This window comes from Lepisma saccharinum, chromosome 19 (genome assembly GCF_977018435.1).
Source record: "Lepisma saccharinum chromosome 19, izLepSacc3.1, whole genome shotgun sequence".
NCBI classification, from domain to species: domain Eukaryota; kingdom Metazoa; phylum Arthropoda; class Insecta; order Zygentoma; family Lepismatidae; genus Lepisma; species Lepisma saccharinum.
This window is the reverse complement of record NC_139247.1, coordinates 8,327,755-8,349,100: the sequence shown is the minus strand read 5'-3', so window position 1 is coordinate 8,349,100 and position 21,346 is coordinate 8,327,755. Positions and strand designations below refer to the sequence as shown.

At 37.5% G+C, this 21,346-nt stretch overlaps 1 protein-coding gene across 1 annotated transcript in view; it reads left to right on the top strand.

Annotated features, from left to right (window-relative positions):
- The window catches only part of LOC146002778 (odorant receptor coreceptor-like), a 59,632-nt gene that overhangs the window by 17,011 nt on the left and 21,275 nt on the right, over positions 1 to 21,346 (top strand). The window contains exon 2 of the mRNA XM_083140710.1: positions 3,023 to 3,122. Coding sequence (XP_082996836.1) covers positions 3,023 to 3,122 — 100 coding nt within the window. The remainder of the gene's footprint in view (positions 1 to 3,022; positions 3,123 to 21,346) is intronic.

Below are 21,346 nucleotides of genomic sequence, written 5' to 3'. Positions count from 1 at the left end.
ACAACTGCTATCATAGAAATTAATATTTAAATAAAAATACATACAAAAATAAATAAATAAATAAAATGGAAAATATTGAGAGTTATGAGCTACAATCATTCCTCCCAAACCGGAGGACCTTTGCAAATTTAATTCAAGCCAACACAGAGATTGAGGTTGACCTTGATGTAGGAGATGGCTTTATACACCCCCACAGAGCAGACCTATATATCAAGGTTAATGTTGTAAAGCTCGATGGTACAGATTATCCGGCTAACTCAAATATAAGACTAGTAGACAATTTTGTGCCACATCTGTTCTCTGAAATTGAGATCAGAAAACATGGTGTTGTTATAAACAGAGTAGACTATCCTGGTATTACCTCTACAGCTTTGGCCACACTAAAATTATCCAAGACCGAGGCTTCTTACTACAAAATAGGTGGATTTGCGGCTGGTGACAAAATATTAACCAAGAGCCACACAGTGCTGTTCCGTATGCGCCTGTTGCCATGATTCTTCTCAGATTAAAGAGATATTATGTGGAAGGGTGGTTTAAGAATTACATTTAGAAGAGCTGCTAATGATAATAATGCTTTGATGAGGTACAGTACATTAAACTCTACTGGTACAGCTCTGCCTAATAACCTGCCTGATAAAGGCAAATGCCTTATTCAGACTATGGAGCTAAGAATTCCAGTAGTTGAATATGAAGCCAGTTATGCTCTTAAATACAAAGCAGATATACTAAAAAATCCACAGGGGCCTTTACAATTTTATACATATCAATGTGTCCAGAAGCCTGTTACTGGTAGCTATTATGAATTTGATGCTACAAACTCATTCTCCAGTATACAATATGACATGCCAGATTTTGTGGTGGTACTGTTTCAGACTGGAAGACACAATAAACAAGAAAAAATTCAAGTAAGTTTGATAGCTGCAACATCAAGAAAATATATCTTAAAAATGGCAGAAATGAGGTGATTCCTAGAGAAAATTATAATTTAAACATGTCCAAGGATGATTTCCTCAAATTATATGAGGCATTTACCGCATACAAAAGAGTTACAATTGGGAATGCTGACATGTATTACTCACCAGATGAATTCAAAGCACAGAGACCCATGTTTGTCATCAACACCTCAAAAAGGAAACAAGTTGTGGTTAATGACAGAACAAACATTAAAATTATCTTTGAATTCCATGATACACTCCCTGATTATACCATATGTAGTGCTATTCTTATAGGTGAAAAATCATATGTTTATGATGTAAGAAATGAGAGAGTCACAGAGCAATTCTAGAAGACTTCTTCATATTACATTGTCTTAGTACTAGATATACAAGTTGAGCCTGGTCCTGAATTAAAATATTCAGGAGCTAAGAATTCCAGTAGTTGAATATGAAGCCAGTTATGCTCTTAAATACAAAGGAGATATACTAAAAAATCCACAGGTGCCTTTACAATTTTATACACATCAATGTGTCCAGAAGCTTGTTACTGGTAGCTATTATGAATTTGATGCTACAAGCTCATTCTCCAGTATACAATATGACATGCCAGATTTTGTGGTGGTACTGTTTCAGACTGGAAGACACAATAACCAAGAAAAAAATTCAAGTATGTTTGATAGCTGCAACATCAAGAACATATATCTTAAAAATGGCAGAAATGAGGTGTTTCCTAGAGAAAATTATAATTTAAACATGTCCAAGGATGATTTCCTCAAATTATATGAGGCATTTACAGCATACAAAAGAGTTACAATTGGGAATGCTGACATGTATTACTCACCAGATGAATTCAAAGCACAGAGACCCATGTTTGTCATCAACACCTCAAAAAGGAAACAAGTTGTGGTTAATGACAGAACAAACATTAAAATTATCTTTGAATTCCATGATACACTCCCTGATTATACCATATGTAGTGTTATTCTTATAGGTGAAAAATCATATGTTTATGATGTAAGAAATGAGAGAGTCACAGAGCAATTCTAGAAGACTTCTGCATATTACATTGTCTTAGTACTAGATATACAAGTTGAGCCTGGTCCTGAATTAAAATATTCAGAATATTACAAGTCAACATATTAACATAATAATATAAAAATATTTTGAAGAAGTATTTAAAATTATATTACAGTATACTACTGTGTAATCAAGAAGCTCTTATGAGCTTATTGGATTAGTTTTAAGTGAAGCCAAAACAGTGTCAAGAGGGTCATATTTTTAACAAGCTTATGAACAACAATCTAGCAGATACAGCTTTTGTAAGTGTAACCAAATCAATCTAAGAAGGGGGTACTTTCTCAAAAACTTTTCTGTACAAAAATCTTAAATTTGATAGAGGAGGACACTTGAGCAATAAGTTTATATAGGCATTTTGACCTAATTTTAGAACAGGCAATACCTCGTACTTTCTCGTCCCAGTAATATCGTAACTACACTACTATCGTTTCATCCGAACCAACATAAAGGTACGACACACGCGTGCTTACAAGACATGTTCTACCTCTCCAAGGTGAAAAAAACAACAACTTCAATTTGTCTCAGGAATCTATGGAGCATAGCTGCGCATAACGATTAATATTGATTGATTTGGTTTATTTCACGTTTGGTTAATTGTAAAGATGGGGATGAGTGATGATATGATGAAATTGATGAATAGGTACTCAAATACACCCACGTAAAGGCCTGGATTCGAACACGGTACCCCTGGCGTCGTTCTTCCCACTCTACCATGAAGTGCTGCGCATAACAGTAGAGATGAGGAGAGAGCGAGTGGGCGGAGCAAAGCAGTGCACGCTTTGATAAGGGATTGGTAGCTGCAGCTGCATTTCCAATCCATACACTCACTCCTCTCAAGTGCTGTTGAGTCACTACTTGCGCAGCGACTTGTTCTTGTTTGCTTTGCTCCAGATATTTCAGCGACAGAGTATATCTCAACTTAATTACTGTACTGTACACGATAAGTGGTAAACATAAGTAGGTGAAGTGAATTTTTCATGTAACAATACTTGATTTCTTCTATTTTCCAGATTCGTGGGGGACTTGGAATCCGCCATCTCTCCAGTTATCTTCTACAGCTTCCTCCTCAGCCAGTGTTCCCTCTTCTTAATTGCATTTGGAGTCATTACGGTAGGTAACGATTGTTGAATAATTAGTAATCGGTAGAAGTAAAAAGTTTCTATATGCCCATTGATAGGATCAACGCCTGACATTAGAAGAGTTCTATTGGAATTTATAGAGCCAGAACTTCTTTTAGTTTATTTGAACTCTACTATGTGTAGGCCTTCAAAAAAAATTGTGGTCAAAAACATTGAACCTGTGGTCAGTTTCTAGAAATGTTCACCATCTTGAATTTTCGATGGATTTTCCTTAATTTGTTTGGAGTAATATGGGGAGTAGCAACAAAAAGCCTACAAAATGTTCTAGAAAACAAATTAAATGCTAGTTGGCCTTTATATTTGGAATCAGGAACATTAATACTGTAAATATTGTAATGTTGCATATGTTATGTTCTATTGTTCAATTCCATGAAACATTTAAAAATAAATTGTTTCCTTCGTACTTGAAAAATGTGCCGAAACTGATGTTTCCAAATCTGCAAGGACACTCTGTATGTCGTATGCACTACTGGCAGATGCAGGTAGTATCAAAAATCAAGACGTCTTAATATTGTGCTGTTATGATTGGGTTGTACTGTCTTGGACACTGCTGGGTTGTAACGAGCCTATTGAAGAAGCACTGGAGCAAGCGCTCGATGTCTGACCAGCAAGCGCCTTGTGAGTAGTCAACCCAAACAGCATTGCAATTCTGCGGCTTGTATACCAGTCACAATATACATCTTGGGAAATTCATCAGTGATTCCTAAGAGAAATACGAGATGAAGATTGTCGGAATTTATGTCTCGTGTTCTCGACATGGAATAATACTCGGTCCAAGTTACGTTCCTTTATTTAATGTTGTTTGTGAACGAACCTGACGGACTGGGTTTATATTTTCACTCCTTGCATTACACTAAGTTCTATAATTTACAATTATATTAATGCTTTGAACGAAAATAATACCTAGAGCAACATCCAACACACGTTCACACCACTCTTGTCACACACATGCACGTGAAAACACACAGACAAAGCTAAGTTTTAACTTCCAAGTGAATGTCCAAATAACAGTAAAAGGAGAAGCATGATGCGCGAAACATGGCATATTTCACAGAAAGAATGCGTCTATTTTTGACATACGTGGTTTCTATCAATAGACAATGAAACAATTATTATCAGTGACATTAAGAAGGATTTGCTTTTTCAGGTGTTGAGGAAGAAACAGACTGACTGGAGACTGTTATTGATAGTGTGTTGGTTAGCGTGCAGAGCTTTTATCAGCAAGACTTGGTTTCGATCCCCACCCTGGGTAACTTTTTTTATTTTTTCTAGCAGTGAACAAGTATATTATATTATTTTCTAGGCATTTTGACGAAAGGATAAACATCACAATTTATATTTTAATCTGTCCTTTCATTCTTCTAATAGGTTCTCTATCACAACGGATATAGAGATTCTCTATCTTGGAGAAGGATGTCTTCTCAATGGTTCCATAGCTACGATTCTCTAGTCCCTTCCACCCACTTGTCTTATTTATTTACTACCTTCATATCTACTCACGAAATACCATGAATCTATCGAAAGCACACAGATATAGATAGAACAAGAAACACACCTTTCATCGAAGGTTCCAGGCTCGAGCTCTGGATTTCTTGTGAGGGTGATTATTCCTGTGTGCCTATTTATCATCCTCGTCTAAAAAAACTTTCCTCCCTCTTCCCGTAATTAACCTAGGGAGAGACCAAAGCTACTCAAATACCAAAAGTACAGAAAATGCAAGACACACCTTCCAAGCCATGTTATACTTTGGGAATTAGCAATCTGAAAATAAACTTTCGGTTTAGTCGACTACTTGCAAAAGCGTTTCGTGTTGTCTCGTTTGGAGTGTTGGCTATCGTGTTGGACTAGCATGCGGGCAACCTGTGTTCGAGCCCACCGTAAGGTAACATTTTTCTGTCTTATTTCATCCAACATTATTTATATAACTAAGGTTTCTTCAAAACCTTTTGAATTACATGCCACTTTGTATGTCGGTAATCTGAAAGCAGCAAAGATGATTTTTTTTTGTTCCGAAGCGAAGATGTATTTGTGTATATGTTGAAAAATCACAGTTATTAGCGAAAAGCATGCAGCCATGTTATCATTGAGATCGCTTCCTAGTTGTCAGTGCTAATATGGCAGTAGTTCCATTCTGTCAACACACCAACTTTTTCGTTTTCCGTAAAATGATTACCTTTCCACGTTTCAAAACCGTGAGTGCTGTCTAAAGTAAATACTTTGATACTTGTGTTTCCATGTTCGAATCCAAAGTAATAAGATATTTTCCCTGCAAATTATATTGAAACCATTAATAACTGTTTTTGCAATGTGATATTGAGATCATATGTCCTCCTCCGTAGCCGAGCGAGTCGACCTCCGTGGCGAAGTGGTTAGCAGAGCGCGCTACAACGCCTGGGGTTCTGGGTTCGAGTCCCGGGTAAGGCATGGGTATTTGTGTTCGTCCAGTTGATAAGTAACAAAGAAAAATGTAAGAATTGAAAAGTGGAAAAGTGAGAAAAGCAGTGAATGGTGTGGGATACCTCCGTGTAGGGGGAATTTCCTTAAAAAAAGAAAAGAAAAGCGGCTTAAGGCGTTCACTCGTCTTGAGATCGTTCGCTACGGGACGGCGTAGGTTCGAATCCGGCTCTGGTCGGAATTTATTCGGCCTACGTATAGGGCCGGTGGCAACCCACCATCGTGAGAAAATTGGGGAGCTCCGAATGAGTGAGCTGTAACCCGGTCGAGAGACCTACAACGGCTGGGGGTTCGTCGGCTGACCACCCGTCACCCCAATACTGGTCTAAGATCTCCACGCTATAACAGGTGACGGAGGAACAGTGTGGGAGGGAGACCAGCAGTCGGTAGGTAAGCCAAGGCTCTCAAGGGCTGTCGCGCTGTGGGTTATTTTTATTTATTTATTTTACCGTTTTCAATTTTATTTATGAAAATAATTTTTTACGATAGTTTTCCACTTTTCTCATCATTTCACAAACATTTACATCTTAAATTGTCCACGTGTTTTATTCAAAAAATGTTATGCCTGTCGAAAATTATACATTTCTTTAGAGAAAATGATCCATAAATAAATATAATACTATTCACAAGTAATTACCGTAAAAGTTTGGAAAACAAAATTGAATTCAAAATTCAAGAATTCGCACAGCAAAAAAAATAGGAATGTTCATAATAAATGAAATGAAATAAATAGTTGCTAGAGTTAAGAAAAAAAAATTGGAGGCAATCAAACGCGAATCGAACCCAGTACCTTCTACGCGTGAAGCTGGCACACTACCACCACACCACCGTGCCTTTTTTTTCGAAAATGTCTGGCAAATGTAATTGTTGTTGTGTGTCACGGAGTTATGTTTACATTTCTCGTATAATTCTAGCCTGATTTCATATATCACATCACCCCCTTTCCATTGAAATTTTTCGATGAATTCAATATGGCTAGTGATCTCCCTGTGCTTAATCTATTTCTTTCATGACCAATTATACCCAGGATAACTCATTTATATTTTGTAGGGGGGAGGGGTGTTAAGGGACATTTGACTCGTCATATTTCATGTAATGAGGCTTTTATCAGTCACATAGTTACACATATTATTTTGTATCTTCTGATCCCATTGCAGTTCCAAAATCATATATTGATATGTTTTAGAGTATGGCATGAGATACCAAATATATTTTTTTCATGATTTTTGGTGATGACATGTTTTGAGATATTCAAGGTCAAAGGTCGAGGTCACGTGATAAAATTACATTTTTATCCAAAGGTGGCTTGTTATATATCACTAGAAAGCTTGTTCAATTCCCTGTACATAAGATATATTTGATCTTCCTAGGCAAAATAGGGGCGGAGTTACAGCACATTTAGTACAGTTAAGCGGGTTCAAAAAGGGCAATTTATGCCAACCTTGACCTTGAATACTTTAACAAATTACAAGACAAACGAGAATCAAAATTTTCATAGTTACTAAGTTCCATGCATAGTTTCAACTCCCCAAATTTCATGGAAATCGGTGATGGTCAGGTTGGGGGCTTTGTTGATTTCGCATGGAATGACTCATAGAGAACTTTCTGTGTTGTTTCATGTTCACGTTCGGAAAATAAAATGATTTTTTTGCGATCTTTTCATCATTCGTTACCAGGAGAGCTTCAAGACTTACTTCAAATTCGAAAAAGTTAAATTCCTTCCTTGTGGTTTAACTTACTGCATGCAACATATACGATTCATACCGATTTTGATCCATGTACCCTTAGAGTGCGTTTGCTTACTTGAGAGTTGTCGGTTTTCTTCGATGTCATTTGCAGAGGTGTTTGATCCAAATATTTACTTATTTGTTTCGAACTTAGAATATAGTTCTGTAACATGTCATGTGGTAGAAGATGTCACCTTTTGTCTATAATTACACAATCATTTTCCACACCAATTGATTCTTTGAGATGCTCTCGTCCAAAGCATGTGTCATATTACTTTTCCCGTCCTTTCGATTTACATAAAACAAACCCAAGCTCCGGATTCAGTATTTTCTCTTTCCCTTCGAAGGAGACCACACTAATTCAACTGCCTCCATTTGCAAGACACGAATTATTCCGCAAAAGAAAACGAAATATTAATCAAACCAGTGTTCTTGAACGAATGCACAAAGGTTAATAAATCTATCACAAATTTTAAACTTTGCCATAACTTTCCACGAAACTCGTATTTCTATCGTTCATAATGCGATTTACATTCCATTATTTCGCTTGTGGTGCCAACAACATCATCATATTTTGTGATAGAAAGATTTTTAAAAAATAACTCGAAAAATTAAAGATGGCTGCACTTTCTGCAAAATGACCATCGGTCAGATCATGTGACAAAAGTAGGTGGAACCGTACGTTCTGGAGCTACCCTTTGACCTACTTTTTATTTTACGACGTTTTACGGACTAAACTAACCTACAATGAGAGAAAAGTGGACAGAAAAAGCTCTGGCATCACTTTTTAAGCTATTTTTTACCTCCTGCAAATTTTGCTCTTATGCTAACTCGTCCTTTGACCTACTTTTGAAATGACTTACGACATTTTCCTATAAGGAGGCTGTCTCCTCTCACTGTAAGGTCCCTTAGTGTAATCTACTACGACCTGCTAATATAGGCTTCTGCTCTCAGTGTAATCCGTTTTACGGACTAAACTAACCTACAATGAGAGAAAAGTGGACAGAAGAGAAGCTCTGGCATCACTTTTTAAGCTATTTTTTAACCTCCTGCAAATTTTGCTCTTATGCTAACTCGTCCTTTGACCTACATTTTTGAAATGACTTAAGACATTTTCCTATAAGGCTGCTGTCTCCTCTCACTGTAAGGTTCCTCAGTGTAATCTACCACGACCTTTGCTCTCAGCGTAATCTGCCCACGATGTGTGTTTTTTTTTTTTAAACTCTCATGTGTGATCTTCTACAATGTGTGCTCTCCCCCTGCTACGACCTAAACCGGGACACCTCTCTCCTACGATGTTTTTGCCCCCCCCCTGCTACGATATTTTCCTCCTCATGATGCAAAAAAAAAAATGGTATTGTAGCGGTATTTGAAATCGACTGTGCCGCGTGAAGGGCACATGTTCAGTGAACAATAGGAGAGAGCTTGGGAGAGTACAAGCAAGCGCTGCCCCCTCAATTTTTTTTTTCAAGAAATTCGATTTGATCCTAAAAAACTCTGCAACCCTATTGGAGTGCTTTGGGTGTTTTTTTTTTGTTTTTTTTAGATTAAAAATTTTGTAATTGTAGGGGTTGTAGAAAAAACTATTATTGCTTGTTGGCGATATATTTAAAACTGTTCCGTCACCCTCTCGTTCTTCACGTCGTGGACGAAGGACTTCTCTGCGACCAGGATGACGCTGCACAGAGTATCGGCAGGCAGCGCGTCGTGGAACTCGCAAACGATCTTGATGTTGGTTCGATCGTTGACCACCACCTGCTTCCTTTTTGTGGTATTGATGACGAACATCGGCCTGCGTGTTTTGAATTCGCTGGGCGTGTAGTACATGTCCACGCTTCCCTCGGTCACGCGTTTGTAAGCCGAGAACGCTTCGTAAAGTTTGAGATAATCATCTTTGGTCATGTCGAGGTTGTAATTCTCGCGCGGGAACACTTCGTTCCTACCGTTCTTGAGATAAACGTTCTTGATCTTGCAGTCGTCGAACTTGCTGGAATCTTTTTCCTGATCCTTATCGCGTCCGGTCTGAAAGAGCACAACGACGAAAATCTGGCATGTCGAACTGTATGTTGTTGAACTGCGTCGTCACGTCGAATTCCATGTGACTTCCCGACGCTAACTTCTGCACGCACTGGTAACCGTGAAAGTGAATCGGCACCTGCGGACTTTTCAAGATCTCCGCTTTGTACTTGAGGGCGTAGTTCGTTTCGTATTCCACCACCGGCATTCTCAACTCCATGCTCCGGATGACGCACTTGGCCGCTTCGGGTAAAGTGTTGGCTATCGGCGTGGTGCCGTCCGGACCCAAAGTAGCGTATCGCATCAGTGCGTCGTTGTCGTTGGCCGCTCTTTGAAACGTGATCCTCAGTCCTCCCTTCCACATGATCTCCTTGTAGTCCGAGAAGAATCCCGGCAGCAGACGCATGGGAAAGAGCACCGTGTGACTTCTCGTCGATATTTTCGTCCCCGCTTCGAATCCTCCCGCCTGGTAGTATGCCGCGTCCGTTTTAAATAATTTCAATGTTCCCACTGCCGTCGACGTGATGCCTGGATAATCGATTCTGTCGATGACGGTGTTGTGTTTCCTCACCTCCACCTGCGAGAACAGGTGAGGCACGAAGTTGTCCACGAGTTTCAAATTGGCATTGGGCGGAAACGCGTCTCCGCTTTCTTTCTTCACCACGTCGAATTGAAGGTAAAGGTCCGCTCTGTGAGGATTTCCGAATATAGGTTCTATTCATATTTTACTCACGTATAGGTGTACATGATGAATCCGCAAATAGATTTGTTCTAAGTCTTATCGTTTCCAAGATAACCCCACTTCCGGTCGCTATTTTGGATTTCCGAATATAGGTTCTATTCATATTTTACTCACGTATAGGTGTACATGATGAATCCGCAAATAGATTTGTCCTAAGTCTTATCGTTTCCAAGATAACCCCACTTCCGGTCGCCATTTTCGATTTCCAAACATAGGTTCTATTTATATTTTTTCTCACGTATAGGTGTACATGATGAATCAGCAAACAGATTTTTCCTAAGTCTTACCGTTTCCAAGATAACCCCACTTCCGGTCGCCATTTTCGATTTCCGAACATAGGTTCTATTCATATTTTTTCTCACGTATAGGTGTACATGATGAATCCGCAAACAAATTTTTCCCAAGTCTTACCGTTTCCAAGATAACCCCACTTCCGGTCGCCATTTTGGATTTCCGAACATAGATTCTATTCATACTTTTTCTCACGTATAGGTGTACATGATGAATCAGCAAACATATTTTTCCCAAGTCATGAATTGGAGGGTTCTATGACCCTGTTTGTCAAAAATTCGAGATATTTGCAATTTAAGATTTTTTAACGCTGGACTTGGAAAATTTTCGATTGATGAAAAATTGGTTCCATGACGACCTATGCCAATTTTGGTATGGGAGGACAGAGGACACCGAGACTCGACCGACACACTAAACCCGATCTTTCTACGACTATTCGTTCAAAAGTTACGAGTGATCAAATGTTTTGGGAGGGGGGTGGGCTAACTTCTTACCCCTTGACCCCAGGACCACCAAAACTTGGTATACGTATTCTATACCTCCAAAATCGACAGGGGGCATCTAACGATGCCGTATGGGGGTGTTTTTCGATATATTTTTTCGATAACTCTTACCATTTTTGAGATATTTGCAAATTTAAGATTTTTTAACACAGGACTTGGAAAATTTTCGGAACATTTTTTTTTTTTTTTGTTCCATGACAACCTACGCCAATTTTGTTATGAGAGGACAGAGGACACCTAGACGATGCTAACGCACGAAATCCCAGCTCTCTCTATGATCATTTTTTCGAAAAAGTTACGAGCAATGAAAAAAAAAAATATTTTGGCAATTGGCCCACCCTTGACCCAGGACCTCTAAAAAAAACTTTGTACACGTACTCTGCATCACCAATATAGACAAAAGGGTCAACGGGGAGGATTTTTGCGCTATATCTCTCTCTCTCACTGTTTTTTCGAGATATTTGCAATTTAACGCTGGACTTCGAAAATTTTTCGACAGAGGGGTCAAATTTGGTTCCATGACGACCTATGTTTATTTTGTTAGAAGATCAACAAGAACACCGAGACTCGACCGACACACTAAACCCCGACCTCTCTACGCGTACTCTACGTCACCAAAAAAAATCGACAAGGGGGAGATTTTTCGATAACTCTCTCACTGTTTCCAATGTACTTAGGTTTTTTGATAGACGACAACGACGGAGTCATCAATGAGTAAACATCTGTGAACTCGGTGAACAAGTCAACTTTTTTTTTTCAGTACGTCAATATTTTTTTTCTTATTTCTTAGTGAATGGGTTATGGATGACTTGCAACGACGAAGGCCTTCTAGCAACACGTACTTAGCTTATGCCTCTTCCACCGAACATTCAACACAAGAGGGCTGTGTTAAATATACAGAACAGCGATAACAAGTGTTTCCTTTGGTGTATATTGGCTGCACTGCATCCTGTTTATTGCAAAAATAATCCACAGTGGGTTGGACATTACAAACAATACGAGTCCGAGTTTTGAAAGTGTAATGTCTGGCATCGAATACCCGATGACCATTTCTGATACATCAAAATTCGAAACACGAGCACGAGATGCAGAAGAAAAACGCTTAATCATCAACGTGTATTCCTATACGTTGGATAAACATGTCGTGCATCCCGTCAGGATAAGCGATGTCGACGATGATGATGCTCGTGTGATTAATCTTCTTCTAATTTCAAACGACAGTGTTCACCATTACTGTCTCAGGAATGTTATGCTCTTCCCCTTTTCTCTATAAAAAAGAGAGATTTGTGTTGATTGTTTGGTTAAAAAGAATTTCCTAATTATTTGTTTTTGTCACAAGAATTGTTTGCATTTCAAACATTCCTAAGTGTTTGCGTAAAGATTGATGCATTAACCTGTTAAGAATATCACATTAATAATACAGAGTCAAGTTCTATTTATACATATGATTACCGTAATGCCGATTTTTTCAATATATATAGAAATCTTAATCAAACTGATTGGCATCCTTTAACATTATTTAAGAATCCCAACGTAGCATTGGACTACTTTTATGAAATTTTAGATAAAATTATTGGTAATAATGTACCCATAAGGAAGCGTAATAAGAGAAAATCGTACCCGCCTTGGTTTACACTGGATATTATAAGATTACTTAAATATAAAGAGTATTATAGACATAGACGTAAATTGTCAGAATATAACCAGAAGAAATTTGTTGAATTACGCAGAAAATCAAAATCTATGATAACCAAAGCTTACAAGATTTACATAAAGAATTCTGAAGAATCCATAAAAAATAATCCTAGGTCTTTTTGGAGTTATATTAAAGGTAAAAAGAAAGCAACTAATAATCAGTGTAGTTTAACCTATAATGGAGTATCACTTGACAATAACAAAGATATAGCTAATGGTTTTGCGCAATTCTTTAAGAGCGTTTTTAATGATTCTATTCCAACTTACTCAATTCCCAGTGAAGTACCTATGATAGTAAATCAACCATTAGTATTAGATAGTATTACTGAATCTGAATGTAAAACTTCTATTAGAAAATTGAAATCGAAGAAAGCTAGTGGTCCAGATAGTATACCCGTTTACATATTTAAAGGATGTACTGATTGCTTATTGTTTCCTCTATGCACCATATTTAATCTGATTATAACCACCCAAATTTTCCCCGATAGGTGGAAAATAAGTAAAGTAACTCCTATACCAAAATCTGGTAACGCCAAGGAAATCATCAATTATAGGCCTATATCTTTAATTTCAACACCAGCAAAAATTTTTGAACACATTTTATATAATAGAATTTGTTATCATGTTAAACCGTATATAACTCACCATCAGCATGGTTTTATATCCAAAAGATCAACCTTAACTAATCTTATCTCATTTACCCAATTTTTGGCAGACTCATTTAACAATGGTTACTCTGTTGATACTATTTATACAGATTTTGCTAAAGCTTTTGATAAGTTAGATCATGATATATTAATATATAAGTTAGCAAATTTCGGTTTTTCGTTTCCATTATTAAAATTAATAGCATCGTATTTACAAAATAGGAAATTCTATGTCACCTACAATTTTGAATCATCCCCTTTATATAATGTTACATCTGGTGTTCCGCAAGGCTCAAACTTGGGTCCCTTACTTTTTATAATATTTATTAATGATTTATCCTCTGTTATAAAAAATTCTAATTATCTGCTATATGCTGATGACCTAAAAATATTTAAATCCATTACAAATATAAGTGATTTAGCGCAATTACAGAAAGATATAAACAATTGCTTTCAGTGGAGTGTCACCAATAGGTTAGATTTTAATATAAGTAAATGCAGAACTATTACGTTTAGCAGACATAACTTATCTTATACTCATAACTATACTATGAATGGAATAGTTTTAAATAGAGTTAAACTTATAAAGGATTTGGGACTTTTACTCGACTCAAGGCTTACTTACAGAGAGCACGTACAAACATTAGTATCGGATGCATTTAGAATTTTAGGCTTTATATTTAGAACTACCAGAGAAATTAATAATATTCAAGCTATTGCTTCAATATACAATTCGATATTAAGAAGTAAGTTAGAGTATGTTAGTGTCGTCTGGGATCCTTATTTTCAATGCTACCGTGATTTAATTGAAAATGTTCAGAATAAGTTCGTAAGATATTTATATTACAAAAAATTTAAAAGATCTTCATATTTAGAAAGAATATCCTATAATACTATTTTATCTGAATTTGGGTTCTCTTCATTACAATCAAGAAGAGAACTAGCCAAACATATTTTACTTTATAAATTTATAAATAACTTAATTGATGCTCAAGATTGTCTTCAGTTGATAGGATTCACAATTAAACCTAGAACGTTGCGTTCTTATTTGCCATTTTCTTTGGTTAATTCTAAAAATATTGTACATCAGAATTCAGTAATGGTTCAAATATGTAAAGCTCATAATGTACTAATACAAAATAATGTTAATATTGATTTTGCTATGTCCTACGAGAGATATTTATCTGTCATTAAACAATTTATTCATAATTAGTATTTTGTCTAAAAAATTGTAATTTTATATTTCTAGTTATTTTATCAATGCTAAATATAATTTTATAATACAATATAATATAACACAAACTGAAAATAGGCATTAATATCATTTAACTATTTGTGTATATGCAATTGGTTTATGTGTTTGTATATGTTAATATTTGTGTTTATGTATATGTTAATATTATGTTTATGTATATGGATATTATGTACCATAGTTTATTTACTTGTAAGCCCCCGTTGTAAGTGGAGCAATAGCTCTGTTATGGGGAGTATGTATAAATAAATAAATAAATAAATACCGGCTCGGAAATGTCATGTCCTCTTCCTCTACAGAAGGTCATATAAATTTGCTAATTGGTTGGTTAAGGGGGATTTTTTTATTAGTAAATTGAGGTTATAAATACGTACGTATAAAGGTTTTGCTAATATGGAATGCTAAAGCTTAGTACTTGGCTCTCTCAGAGATTCGAATTCTATTAGGTTAAACAGCATAGAAATTTCACAGCAAGAATTCTCATATTTACTGACGATATTCTTAACAACCTGTGTTTTGATTCAACTACAAAAACTGTATACAAAATATGCAGTCCCTAGAATGAGATGGATGAGGCTTATGAACCTCGACCTATACAGTTGTACAATCTGGCAATGAATAGATGTTGTTTTTTATTAAGCATAGCAGAGTGTTTTCGCTTATTTTAATATCAGGCAACAATGTTAGAAAGTGGCCCCAAGAATAAAATTTAAAATCACTAATGTGATATGAACATTTTTTTTTTTTTACTTGTGTGTATTTGAATATGAAAGTGAGGTACTTTAAATAAATGAGGGGGACAATCACAAGTAAGCTTGCAATGGTATTGGGAGTTGTCACGAGTTCAAACTTCAGACGATTCCAGCTAATCTGCTAAGGCGATATCAGTACGAAAATTTGAAAAAAAGAAGAGGCTAATGGCAACGATGAGGATGAATAATGATAATTATAACGAAATTGATGTGTGGCACTTAGAAAACAAAACTTCAAAGTGTATTGCACCAACAGCTACAATTGTCCCCCTCTCCCCAAAATACAAGGCAGTTAATAGAGGTGTATATTTGTTGGTTTACGAGTCTGAGGGCTTAAGTTAGTATGTTTATTATAGCTATACATATTAAAAAAAAGAAATGACCTGAGCAATAAAATATAACAATACTGATCCTGACCTTTGTCGGATGACGTAGTGGTAATGTTGTTGCAATCCCACTTCTGATGGTGTATAGACTTAAATATTTCCATAACATGAAATACTGTTAATGGGAATATGTTGTTTCTAATATTCTATATAGAAAGCAGATAACAAGAAAAAGAAGAAAAGAAATGTTGCAGGTAGATACGGAGCTTCAACCCAAACACATATATGATCGGACAGGATGTCAATAATGCATTTATAACTAACATGTGATTTTTAAAAAATTGAAATAGTACAGTGGGAAACAACTAACTAACTAACTCTCTATGTTTTTTTTTTAAAACCGGCACGAATGAGAAAGGAATAAAGGAGATTTTTACAGGAATCTTGTTGGGAAACCTGATGGTAAAGGACCAAAACGAACATGGAGATGAATCTAAAAGAAATCTGTAAAGATTGGAATAGAATATATATAAATTGTGCTCAGGATAAGTACAAATTGAACTGTAACCATGAATTTTCAGAATCAAGAGTGCTAGAGAATTAATAAATTAATTAATATTTAATATAATGAAGGTAGTAATATAGTATTCTTATTGAGAAGAGAATTTCTACAAAACTTATTTTTCCTCGTATGTTTACTAATAGCAGTTACATTTGACATGTTTGACTAATCGCGAATCAACGTACGGAAGCTGTTGGAAGCAGTTTGAAGACTGAAATGGCTATGGAAGGACACTTATTATAATGTTAATATTTTAGTATAATGTTTTGAGAATTGCTTCTCGATAATGTTTGGTATATAATTTAATCTGTTGTTAGATAAAATACATAATTATCAGAATTTAAGGATGGAAAATATGAAGAGCGAATGAATGATACGTTTGACTAATCGTGAAGATAAGTATCACAGTACGTTTTTTCGTTCTTATATAAACGTTGAAATGTTTAAGAACGTATAAGGACGTTTACTGAAGCTGAAACCTTTATACGTACGTATTTATAACCTCAATTTACTAATAAAAAAATCCCCCTTAACCAACCAATTAGCAAATTTATATGACCTTCTGTAGAGGAAGAGGACATGACATTTCCGAGCCGGTATTATTAATGTGATATTCTTAACAGGTTAATGCATCAATCTTTACGCAAACACTTAGGAATGTTTGAAATGCAAACAATTCTTGTGACAAAAACAAATAATTAGGAAATTCTTTTTAACCAAACAATCAACACAAATCTCTCTTTTTTATAGAGAAAAGGGGAAGAGCATAACATTCCTGAGACAGTAATGGTGAACACTGTCGTTTGAAATTAGAAGAAGATTAATCACACGAGCATCATCATCGTCGACATCGCTTATCCTGACGGGATGCACGACATGTTTATCCAACGTATAGGAATACACGTTGATGATTAAGCGTTTTTCTTCTGCATCTCGTGCTCGTGTTTCGAATTTTGATGTATCAGAAATGGTCATCGGGTATTCGATGCCAGACATTACACTTTCAAAACTCGGACTCGTATTGTTTGTAATGTCCAACCCACTGTGGATTATTTTTGCAATAAACAGGATGCAGTGCAGCCAATATACACCAAAGGAAACACTTGTTATCGCTGTTCTGTATATTTAACACAGCCCTCTTGTGTTGAATGTTCGGTGGAAGAGGCATAAGCTAAGTACGTGTTGCTAGAAGGCCTTCGTCGTTGCAAGTCATCCATAACCCATTCACTAAGAAATAAGAAAAAAAATATTGACGTACTGAAAAAAAAAGTTGACTTGTTCACCGAGTTCACAGATGTTTACTCATTGATGACTCCGTCGTTGTCGTCTATCAAAAAACCTAAGTACATTGGAAACAGTGAGAGAGTTATCGAAAAATCTCCCCCTTGTCGATTTTTTTTGGTGACGTAGAGTACGCGTAGAGAGGTCGGGGTTTAGTGTGTCGGTCGAGTCTCGGTGTTCTTGTTGATCTTCTAACAAAATAAACATAGGTCGTCATGGAACCAAATTTGACCCCTCTGTCGAAAAATTTTCGAAGTCCAGCGTTAAATTGCAAATATCTCGAAAAAACAGTGAGAGAGAGAGATATAGCGCAAAAATCCTCCCCGTTGACCCTTTTGTCTATATTGGTGATGCAGAGTACGTGTACAAAGTTTTTTTTAGAGGTCCTGGGTCAAGGGTGGGCCAATTGCCAAAATATTTTTTTTTTCATTGCTCGTAACTTTTTCGAAAAAATGATCATAGAGAGAGCTGGGATTTCTTGCGTTAGCATCGTCTAGGTGTCCTCTGTCCTCTCATAACAAAATTGGCGTAGGTTGTCATGGAACAAAAAAAAAAAAAAATGTTCCGAAAATTTTCCAAGTCCTGTGTTAAAAAATCTTAAATTTGCAAATATCTCAAAAATGGTAAGAGTTATCGAAAAAATATATCGAAAAACACCCCCATACGGCATCGTTAGATGCCCCCTGTCGATTTTGGAGGTATAGAATACGTATACCAAGTTTTGGTGGTCCTGGGGTCAAGGGGTAAGAAGTTAGCCCACCCCCCTCCCAAAACATTTGATCACTCGTAACTTTTGAACGAATAGTCGTAGAAAGATCGGGTTTAGTGTGTCGGTCGAGTCTCGGTGTCCTCTGTCCTCCCATACCAAAATTGGCATAGGTCGTCATGGAACCAATTTTTCATCAATCGAAAATTTTCCAAGTCCAGCGTTAAAAAATCTTAAATTGCAAATATCTCGAATTTTTGACAAACAGGGTCATAGAACCCTCCAATTCATGACTTGGGAAAAATATGTTTGCTGATTCATCATGTACACCTATACGTGAGAAAAAGTATGAATAGAATCTATGTTCGGAAATCCAAAATGGCGACCGGAAGTGGGGTTATCTTGGAAACGGTAAGACTTGGGAAAAATTTGTTTGCGGATTCATCATGTACACCTATACGTGAGAAAAAATATGAATAGAACCTATGTTCGGAAATCGAAAATGGCGACCGGAAGTGGGGTTATCTTGGAAACGGTAAGACTTAGGAAAAATCTGTTTGCTGATTCATCATGTACACCTATACGTGAGAAAAAATATAAATAGAACCTATGTTTGGAAATCGAAAATGGCGACCGGAAGTGGGGTTATCTTGGAAACGATAAGACTTAGGACAAATCTATTTGCGGATTCATCATGTACACCTATACGTGAGTAAAATATGAATAGAACCTATATTCGGAAATCCAAAATAGCGACCGGAAGTGGGGTTATCTTGGAAACGATAAGACTTAGAACAAATCTATTTGCGGATTCATCATGTACACCTATACGTGAGTAAAATATGAATAGAACCTATATTCGGAAATCCTCACAGAGCGGACCTTTACCTTCAATTCGACGTGGTGAAGAAAGAAAGCGGAGACGCGTTTCCGCCCAATGCCAATTTGAAACTCGTGGACAACTTCGTGCCTCACCTGTTCTCGCAGGTGGAGGTGAGGAAACACAACACCGTCATCGACAGAATCGATTATCCAGGCATCACGTCGACGGCAGTGGGAACATTGAAATTATTTAAAACGGACGCGGCATACTACCAGGCGGGAGGATTCGAAGCGGGGACGAAAATATCGACGAGAAGTCACACGGTGCTCTTTCCCATGCGTCTGCTGCCGGGATTCTTCTCGGACTACAAGGAAATCATGTGGAAGGGAGGACTGAGGATCACGTTTCAAAGAGCGGCCAACGACAACGACGCACTGATGCGATACGCTACTTTGGGTCCGGACGGCACCACGCCGATAGCCAACACTTTACCCGAAGCGGCCAAGTGCGTCATCCGGAGCATGGAGTTGAGAATGCCGGTGGTGGAATACGAAACGAACTACGCCCTCAAGTACAAAGCGGAGATCTTGAAAAGTCCGCAGGTGCCGATTCACTTTCACGGTTACCAGTGCGTGCAGAAGTTAGCGTCGGGAAGTCACATGGAATTCGACGTGACGACGCAGTTCAACAACATACAGTTCGACATGCCAGATTTTCGTCGTTGTGCTCTTTCAGACCGGACGCGATAAGGATCAGGAAAAAGATTCCAGCAAGTTCGACGACTGCAAGATCAAGAACGTTTATCTCAAGAACGGTAGGAACGAAGTGTTCCCGCGCGAGAATTACAACCTCGACATGACCAAAGATGATTATCTCAAACTTTACGAAGCGTTCTCGGCTTACAAACGCGTGACCGAGGGAAGCGTGGACATGTACTACACGCCCAGCGAATTCAAAACACGCAGGCCGATGTTCGTCATCAATACCACAAAAAGGAAGCAGGTGGTGGTCAACGATCGAACCAACATCAAGATCGTTTGCGAGTTCCACGACGCGCTGCCTGCCGATACTCTGTGCAGCGTCATCCTGGTCGCAGAGAAGTCCTTCGTCCACGACGTGAAGAACGAGAGGGTGACGGAACAGTTTTAAATATATCGCCAACAAGCAATAATAGTTTTTTCTACAACCCCTACAATTACAAAATTTTTAATCTAAAAAAAACAAAAAAAAAACACCCAAAGCACTCCAATAGGGTTGCAGAGTTTTTTAGGATCAAATCGAATTTCTTGAAAAGAAAAATTGAGGGGGCAGCGCTTGCTTGTACTCTCCCAAGCTCTCTCCTATTGTTCACTGAACATGTGCCCTTCACGCGGCACAGTCGATTTCAAATACCGCTACAATGCCATTTTTTTTTTGCATCATGAGGAGGAAAATATCGTAGCAGGGGGGGGGGCAAAAACATCGTAGGAGAGAGGTGTCCCGGTTTAGGTCGTAGCAGGGGGAGGGCACACATTGTAGAAGATCACACATGAGAGTTTAAAAAAAAAACACACACATCGTGGGCAGATTACGCTGAGAGCAAAGGTCGTGGTAGATTACACTGAGGAACCTTACAGTGAGAGGAGACAGCAGCCTTATAGGAAAATGTCTTAAGTCATTTCAAAAATGTAGGTCAAAGGACGAGTTAGCATAAGAGCAAAATTTGCAGGAGGTTAAAAAATAGCTTAAAAAGTGATGCCAGAGCTTCTCTTCTGTCCACTTTTCTCTCATTGTAGGTTAGTTTAGTCCGTAAAACGGATTACACTGAGAGCAGAAGCCTATATTAGCAGGTCGTAGTAGATTACACTAAGGGACCTTACAGTGAGAGGAGACAGCCTCCTTATAGGAAAATGTCGTAAGTCATTTCAAAAGTAGGTCAAAGGACGAGTTAGCATAAGAGCAAAATTTGCAGGAGGTAAAAAATAGCTTAAAAAGTGATGCCAGAGCTTTTTCTGTCCACTTTTCTCTCATTGTAGGTTAGTTTAGTCCGTAAAACGTCGTAAAATAAAAAGTAGGTCAAAGGGTAGCTCCAGAACGTACGGTTCCACCTACTGACAAACTTTTTTAAAATCACTAATTATAGTGGAGAAAGTCTAAACAAACAAAACGCCTGGCTCTCAATCTTCAAACAGATCCTTCTCAGCTGCTACGTTAAGTCAGAAATGTTAGGTGCGGGATTGTTTGGTCGATCCTTTGGGTTTATACTGATCACTGGTGGCTGGCCTACCTATCTGTCCACCAATCGATTTCGGTGGTCTGCGCTTCGGATGAGTGTCAACAATCTCAGTTGCGATTTTAAAGCTGGGGGTAATATCGCTCTCCCGTTACCACGCTACCAGGCGTACGTTTGTTTTTGTCAGTTGTTTTTATTAGCTTGTT